Source organism: Arachis duranensis, chromosome 8 (genome assembly GCF_000817695.3).
Source record: "Arachis duranensis cultivar V14167 chromosome 8, aradu.V14167.gnm2.J7QH, whole genome shotgun sequence".
Lineage (NCBI taxonomy): Eukaryota > Viridiplantae > Streptophyta > Magnoliopsida > Fabales > Fabaceae > Arachis > Arachis duranensis.
Genome location: NC_029779.3, coordinates 45965484 through 45973023, shown reverse-complemented (window position 1 = coordinate 45973023; position 7540 = coordinate 45965484). Strand labels below are relative to the sequence as shown.

General features: G+C 33.9%; 2 protein-coding genes across 4 annotated transcripts in view; one reads left to right on the top strand and one right to left on the bottom strand.

Moving 5' to 3' along the window:
* Positions 1 to 2445, top strand: part of LOC107463249 (PX domain-containing protein EREL1) — a 7049-nt gene extending 4604 nt beyond the window's left edge. For all 3 annotated transcript variants that reach the window (XM_021129842.2, XM_016082009.3, XM_021129843.2), the window contains 5 exons: positions 24 to 832; positions 906 to 1070; positions 1156 to 1398; positions 1683 to 1901; positions 2039 to 2445. In XM_021129842.2, coding sequence (XP_020985501.1) covers positions 24 to 832; positions 906 to 1070; positions 1156 to 1398; positions 1683 to 1901; positions 2039 to 2266 — 1664 coding nt within the window. In that variant the 3' untranslated portion in view covers positions 2267 to 2445. The remainder of the gene's footprint in view (positions 1 to 23; positions 833 to 905; positions 1071 to 1155; positions 1399 to 1682; positions 1902 to 2038) is intronic.
* Positions 2446 to 3008: 563 nt separating this feature from the next.
* LOC107463321 (adenine phosphoribosyltransferase 5) lies at positions 3009 to 7031 on the bottom strand. Its single transcript, XM_016082108.3, has 7 exons — positions 6721 to 7031; positions 6312 to 6422; positions 5422 to 5514; positions 4369 to 4518; positions 4219 to 4277; positions 3840 to 3910; positions 3009 to 3254 (listed from the first exon to the last, which is right to left on the bottom strand). Exons 1-7 carry the CDS (start codon positions 6809 to 6811, stop codon positions 3191 to 3193), a joined length of 639 nt encoding a protein of 212 aa, XP_015937594.1. The 5' UTR covers positions 6812 to 7031; the 3' UTR covers positions 3009 to 3190.
* Between the last annotated feature and the right edge of the window lie 509 nt (positions 7032 to 7540).

Sequence of the window (7540 nt, the reverse complement as noted above, 5' to 3'; positions counted from 1 at the left end):
TTTGTACCTGAATTTCCCCTCAGCTTTCCAAGATGCAAGCCAGCAGAGCTCTGAATCAGATCCTGATTCCAATAACAGAGCTTATTCAGTTCAATCACCTCCCCATTCAAGCCTATCATTTGCTGCTGGAAGTTCATCTATTGCCTCTGATTATGGTAGTGATACGGCATATGAGCCATCTGAACTAGGAACTCCAAGAATTGGACGGGATGACAATTCTGAAGGCGGCACAGATGATCTAACAGTAGATGAAGAGATCACAAATCCAATGGAAAAGCTTATGAAATACGGTATATCAAATATTGATGAGGGTTTGTTCATGGGTCAGACTATTCTAGAGCAATTGGAAGGCCTTCCTAGGCATAAAGTAAATGCCAGACATGTCAATTATGTTACAGAGAAGGAAAAGAATAATGGTAATTCTTATAATGCTTCACATTTAGCTAATAATTCTATGGAGCTTTTCTCTGAGACTGAGCATGCTACTGTTATCAATCACACTCGCAAGCTTTCATCTGAGAGTATTGGGAGTGATGGTAGCTCAATACGAGGTAGTGATATGTCTAATTCTGGAATTCGAAATTCATCTGGTGATGGTTCTCATGACGTTCCTGGAGGTGCTATGGTTTCAAGACCAACAGATATTATGGGCCGTGCACAATCACAGTCTTCTGGTGATGGTCAAATAGTCCTTCCACTAGATCAACGCAATAAATTGAACAGGATTCTTTTAACCATGCAGCGAAGGCTAGTCAGTGCAAAAACTGATATGGAGGACCTTATAGTCAGATTAAATCAAGAGATAGCTGCAAAGGATTTCCTCACAACGAAGGTAAATTTTGTTAAAATCTGTGTATTGATTCAACTCTTGCGTTCACATGCAATTACTGATTGGATCTGTTCAGGTCAAGGATTTGGAAGTAGAACTTGAAACCACCAAACAGAAAAGTAAGGAGAACTTGCAGCAGGCTATTCTGATTGAGAGGGAAAGGTTTACGCAAATGCAGTGGGATATGGAGGAACTCCGGCGGAAGTCACTCGAAATGGAGATGAAACTGAAGTCCGAATCGGTATGATATTTGGGTTTGCTCTACATTTATCAAACGTTTTCTTTCTAGGAAACTGATCTTGATAATGACTCATGGTGAGATACAGGGTGGAAATTCAAGTGAGAATTTATCAAAGGATGCAGTTGTTCAGCAGAAAGATGTACTGTTGCAGAATTTAAATGCTGCTAAAGAGCAGCTGGAAATTTTGTCAAAACAGTATGGGGAGCTAGAAGTAAAATCAAAAGCAGATGTTAAGATTCTGGTTAAAGAGGTCAAATCTCTACGGAATACCCAAAAGGAGTTGAAGAAGGAGCTTAGTGAGTCAGTAAAGGAAAAGTGTGAAACTGAGGTAGGTTATCAACCTGTAAATGGTTACATCTATCTGGATGTTCTTCCGTGCTTCAAATCTTTTCGTTTGTGTTTGCTTACAACTAAACTAATAGAAATCTTATTTTCAAAAACATATCTATATTTTTTACTACACAACAAAATTCTTTGTCTGCTCTAGAATTTCCTTTCATTGTATTTTGAATTTATTATCATGCACTTATTAAATTTCCTTCCTTTCCAAGCTTTTACATAAATATCTACTTGACATATAATGCTTTGCTTGTGTTGCATTTGTGTATTTAGAAACTTATTCAACAAGAAAGAGAGAGGAGGGAGCAGACAGAAACTGCTTGGCGAGAGCTGCTGCAAAAATCCCGGCTTCTTTTCAACCAGCTTCAAGAGTGCGATGTCAATCTTCCTAGCGAAGATGAAGATAGGGCAACAATGAAGAGTTCATCATCAAGTGAGACTTTTAATCAGTTAGCAGCATCTGATGGCCAAATTGACTTCCTAATACGAGAGGTACAAGATATATTTTTATCTGTGATTTACTGTGTCTACCAATTAAGTAGTTTTACCGTTCATTGTAACCATTTTTATATTCAATCTCTTGTATCCTGCTACTCAACATGGTTACATAATCTCCATTCAAATTTCAGGTAGAAAACTTAGGGAAGGACTACGGAAGTGGTGCTTCTAGTGTAGATAAAACCAATAAAATTAAAGATGGTATACTCTGTGATGATGAAGTGAGAAAGATCATTGCAGATTTGTTCATGGACAATGTTAGATTGAGAAAACAGACAAACCGCATTACAAGGCAAGCTTTCAAATTGGACATGAAAGAAAATGATGCTTCTCCTACGGAAAATGTAACAAGTATTTAGGAATATTTATGGAGTGGCGGTATATATTTTTCTTCCTTTTTCCACTTATCCCTGTGGATGATCACTGGCTATTCCTATTAGGTGACTTGATCCAATACTGAATGAAGTAGCCCCCTCATGTATTTTCCACTTGTACCACTTCTTACCTTGCACAGATATACGAGCTTTTTTACTTTGCACCACTTTATTTATTTACTAGAAAGAAACTTTAAATAATAAAAATCTGGAACAGTCAAAGGTAAAAACTGTCTGCTCTTGGCTGAGAGGAATGCTCTCCATGTCTTACAAAGCAATATTTTTTGACCCATAAGAGATTCTAGTTCTATACCCATTATAAATAGGTTTTTATATAACTTATTTGCTCTTTTTCACAATATTAAAATAGTAACTCTTTGCCATAATTTTTTTCTATACTCATTTAAATGTGGTTGTATTTAATTTGTTTGCTTTTTTCACAATATTAAACTAGTGAGTTGTTACTAAAATTCACTCCTACACTCGGTAACTCTTTTGTATTTATTTTTGGCGTTTGATCGATAAACTAGGGGAGGAAGATGAGGCTTTCAATTGACAACTTGATGCCAGAAAATTACATTGCTTCATTAATGCTTGATCCAAACTGTTAGCCATACATAATTGCCTAACATGTACAGAGAGAGAGAGAGAGAGAGAGAGAGAGAGAGAGAGATTTCCAGGATGATCATTTGAGGGGGAAGAGCATAATGATATCAAGAAGATAAATAATAAAATGTAGTGATATTGATTTTTTTTTTTTTTACTTTTTATCGTGGATATTGAATTTTCGATAGTAATAGTAACATAAAGTTGGAAAACGAATTTATGTTATCCAAGTCATTACTTGATCCGATATTGACATGTCACATACTCACATTAGCCATTGTTTTCTTGACTACTTTTACCTTCTTATCCACCCCAACCTTGATGTGACACGCAATCGAATGACTTGGTATTTACGCATGTACTACCTCTGTTTCAAAAATCAATGTCGCGTTCAACTAATTTAAGAAAAATCATTATGTTCGGACACAAATTGTGTCTGTCCAAATAATTGAAACAGAGGAAGTAAATAGTAAATAGTAAATACTGTCTCATGAACCAAGAGTTGACACCTAGGAAAAGATCTAAAGTTTCAAAACTGTTGAAGATCATGGTTTATCATTTTTTTTAATTAAATTTGTCCATCCTTGATTGGAATGAGGGAAAGATTCTCATCCAAGAATACTAATAAGAAACAAAACAGTTATTTTTCATAGTTGTTTTTGTTTTAATGAGTAAAAGCAACTATATTGTGGCCCCAACAATGGTCCTTGGTAGAAATCAGTAGTAAACAGAAACAAACCAAGTAATGTGTCTTTTTCTTGATTTCTATGTTGCCAAGTAAAAAGGGCACTAGTAATTCTGGAAGCAATTGCCATAAAAAGGTGCCAATAAGACTCCAAAGGCTTTAGAAAAAAATAAAAGGTGTTTGAAATCTTTCAGACACAAAGCATGGAGCAGAATGAATGGAATCATTCCAAAGCCAACCATTCTTGGTGGAAAAAGTGGCGAGTACCTGGAACATTTATCTACTTCACGTGGCTCAACGAGGACGTAGAGTGGTTTTCCGATAAGCCTACAGTGTCCCTGAAACACAAAGCCATAATTTACTTTTAGGCTCTATGATTTCAAGAAATATCAAATTAAAATGAAAAAGAGTTACAAATATTACATAATTTATTGTTATGTTGATGGGGTGTTTAATGTTATATTTTACAAAACATGAGAATACCAAGTGTATTTTCACCTAAATATCTTGATCTTTAGATGCCTAGAATCTAGTTGGTTCCAAGAATAATTGTAACATTTATGAATTTCATTTTTGTTTGATAAATTTTGAGTCTTTTGGATTACCAGTAACAATATAGAACTTAGAAAAGCTTAGCAATTATTACCTTAACATCCGGCACACCGATCACACAAGCACATTCCACTACTTCAGCACCAGAACGTTCTACAAAATAAAAAGTTTGTCAAAGTGGCCGGAAAAAGAAGGCCAAAGCAGTGAAATCCTGAAAGCAAAAGAAAAAGCCTGCGAAAATCACCTAGAAGTCTTATTGCTGCCGAGAGAGTTCCACCTGTGGCCACCAAGTCATCGATAACTATGGCTCGTTCACCCGGCTGGACAGCACCAACATGTAACTCCAAACAATCAGTTCCGTATTCTAGAGAATACTTTTCTGATATTACTTCGCCTAAATGTGAAGAATGTTAAAAGTCTAGTCATAATGTGAAGGCAAAATACATACATAACTCGAAAGGCCGAAGAGTAAGGTTATCAAATTCGCAAGTTCGCCTAAATTCGTGGCAGTTAGGTGAATTTGAACTACAAAACTTAACTCGTAAGCTCATAAAAAAGTTTACTCTAAACTAGTAAGCTAGATTTGGGGACTTGAACTAATTTAACTCGTAAGAGAACAAGCTAACTAGAGACTTCAATAAAGTTTGAAGAGTAAATTGATCTTAAGTGATGTAACACACACTAGTAAAAGTAAACAGGTAATCGCGACGGTTTAGTCTTTGACCCGTCTGTCGGGTTGAGGGATACCGTGGGAAACAAAAAAAAAAAAAGTAAACAAGTAATAAACAACACAATTAGACACAGATTTTCACTGAGGAGAACCCAATTCAATTCCACAAAGAAAGTGACATATAGATTGTGCCGTCACGTTGTTTTGGTCATAGTTAGGTACAATGTCACGTTCGAACAAACAGAGACTTGGTAGCAAAAAAATTTCAAAGCCATAACTAAAACATGGCAGAAAATTTTGCAATTTTGCGGCTCTTTAAGTGAATTCAATGAATGCTCCACAAGCAATAACCACCACTCAATTTCAATTATATTAGTTAAAAGTTGCATAAAAAAATCAGAAATATTTGGTAACCAAAGAAAATTAGCCAAAAACAGATATAACTTGCCTTATTTAATATTTATTAATTATTGCGACAATTAATCAAATACTAAAAAAGACAAGTTCTGGCTGTTTTTTTTGTCTTCCTAACATTACAAAAAAAAATCAAGAATGAGCTTAGAACACGCATTAAATGTGCTCAACAAACATCCAAAATCTTTCTCAACATAGAAACAGAGTTAATACCTGGCAGCTTCCTTGGTTTGCGTAAAGGAACAAATTTTGCACCAATCCCCAATGCAATTGAGGGACCAAACAAGAATCCCCTAGCTTCCACTCCTACACAAGCAATATCATTTAAAGTAAAAAAAAAAACAAATTATATTAAGCAAAATGGGAATATAATATTGGTGATTTATGACATACAAACAAACCACCACCCATCTAAGTGGTTAAGTATGAATTCATTTTAGAGCAGAAGAAGGATCCAATTCAGCTGAGTCATCAATGCTTAGAATGACAATAACAACAAAAGATTCTGAGTCTGAACTTGTTTTCTGTAAGAGATTATTACAAACAAGAACTATACGTGGCTCCAATGTCACCATATTTATTATATTTTATAAATCATAAATCAAAAATGAAAATCACACACCAGGGTGAAATTTTGTAAGATATATTGTTCTACTACAAAAATGATTTGTGCATACCAAAAATCAGCCACCATTGTAAAATTGTTGAAATACAAAATTCACATTAAAAATAAGTTAAACAAATTCATGGTGACATTCTCATTCTCACTACAATAAAAACTCTAAGAAATTCTCTCACCAAAAATAGTTTCAGCTCCACCCTACTGCACCCACGTGACACTGCCAACTCGTTTCGCAAAAAATAAAAAAAGAAAAAGAAAAAAAGAAGAAGCATGTACCCCTGTTTTCATTCCTTACCCAAAATTAAAATAAATAAATAGATATTAAGCTCTACCATGACAATGGAAACAAAACCAAAAGTAATAACGACGATCAATTGGTGATGAAGAAGGGGGATGTGGAAAAACATGTTTTTATCATTTTTTTCGGTTTTTTTTTTAAGGGAAAAAAAATAGTAGTTGAGTGAGAAGAAGCAGAGGTTACCGGCAACAACGGAAATGTGCATGTCTCTGTAACGATCGACAAAAATGTCGACCGTGTCCTTAAACGCCTTGTGATCCAACAACAATGTCGTTATGTCCTGAAACATTATTCCTGCAAATTGCAAAATAATATTAATAATAATAAATAATAATAATAATAATAATAATAATAATCTCATTCACTTTATTCTTCTTCTTCTTACTATTATTTAAAAATGAAACAGCGCAATATATAATAAGCATAGAATATAATGAAACCAGACAGCCACAGCTGCAGATCTGTTCGATGAAGAAGGTTCAAAAATTAAAGAAACCGCAACAGAAAAAATATATATATTTTTTCTTTTTTAGTTATTCTAAAAAATGAAAATAAAGACGTTATAAGAAAAAAAAAAAAAAGAAAAGGAAACCTTGCTTGGGGAAGTGAGGAACGACTCTGATGGCTTGAGAAATGGCTTGAAGCCTTGGGTCTCCCTTGAGGCCATTCTCTTCAGCGAACATTTTCTTTTGTGTGTGAAGTGTGAAGAGTAGTGTGTTGACTGTTGACTCTTGTTGTGTTGTTTCGGTAAAAACCAAGCTGCTTTTTTTTATAGTGTTTCCCTCCGAAAGTGTTGCAGAGAAAGAGAAAGAAAGAGAAGGGGTTTGGTTGGTTTGAGTTTAAAGTGTGGATACTTTGTTTCAGGCTTATTTATTATGCTTTCTCATCTCTCACTCCAACTCACTCACCACTCACCATAGACTACACAATTTTCCTTCTTTTTAAGAACTTAAATTGGACGCATTTACCCAAAAAAAAAAAATTGGGATTTTAGGGAGAATGATATTTGAAAAAAGAATATTTTTACCTAATCTATTATTGTTAATTTAACAAAACTATTATATGTACGATAAACATTAGATATTTTATATTGATAATTCGTTTTTCGTATACAGTTAGCATAATTGTTAATTTAATTATAAATTTTTAACATATTCTTTAATTAAATTCGTTTTTCAAAAATTTTAAATTAATTGCATTAGTTTTTTTATATTTTTTCTTTTATAAATTCTCGTGACCTCTTAATACGTGAGTATGAAAAGATTATACCACTTGAATTATAACTCATTGACAAAAAAAAAATAACATTTTAAATCTATGGTATATAGTATAATTAATTGGGTCTTACTCTAGTATACCATTAAAAGAATTTTGATATGATATTTATATTTTTATAAGGGTATCATTCCATC

Bases quoted from the DNA above. Each gene is read 5' to 3' on its own strand.
- LOC107463321 (XM_016082108.3), bottom strand. From the start codon at position 6,811: ATGTTCGCTGAAGAGAATGGCCTCAAGGGAGACCCAAGGCTTCAAGCC. The intron at 6,423-6,720 runs GTTTCCTTTTCT...TGCAATTTGCAG, and splicing joins TCCTCACTTCCCCAAGCAAG to GAATAATGTTTCAGGACATA. The intron at 4,519-5,421 runs GTATTAACTCTG...CTTCACATTTAG, and splicing joins CAAACCAAGGAAGCTGCCAG to GCGAAGTAATATCAGAAAAG.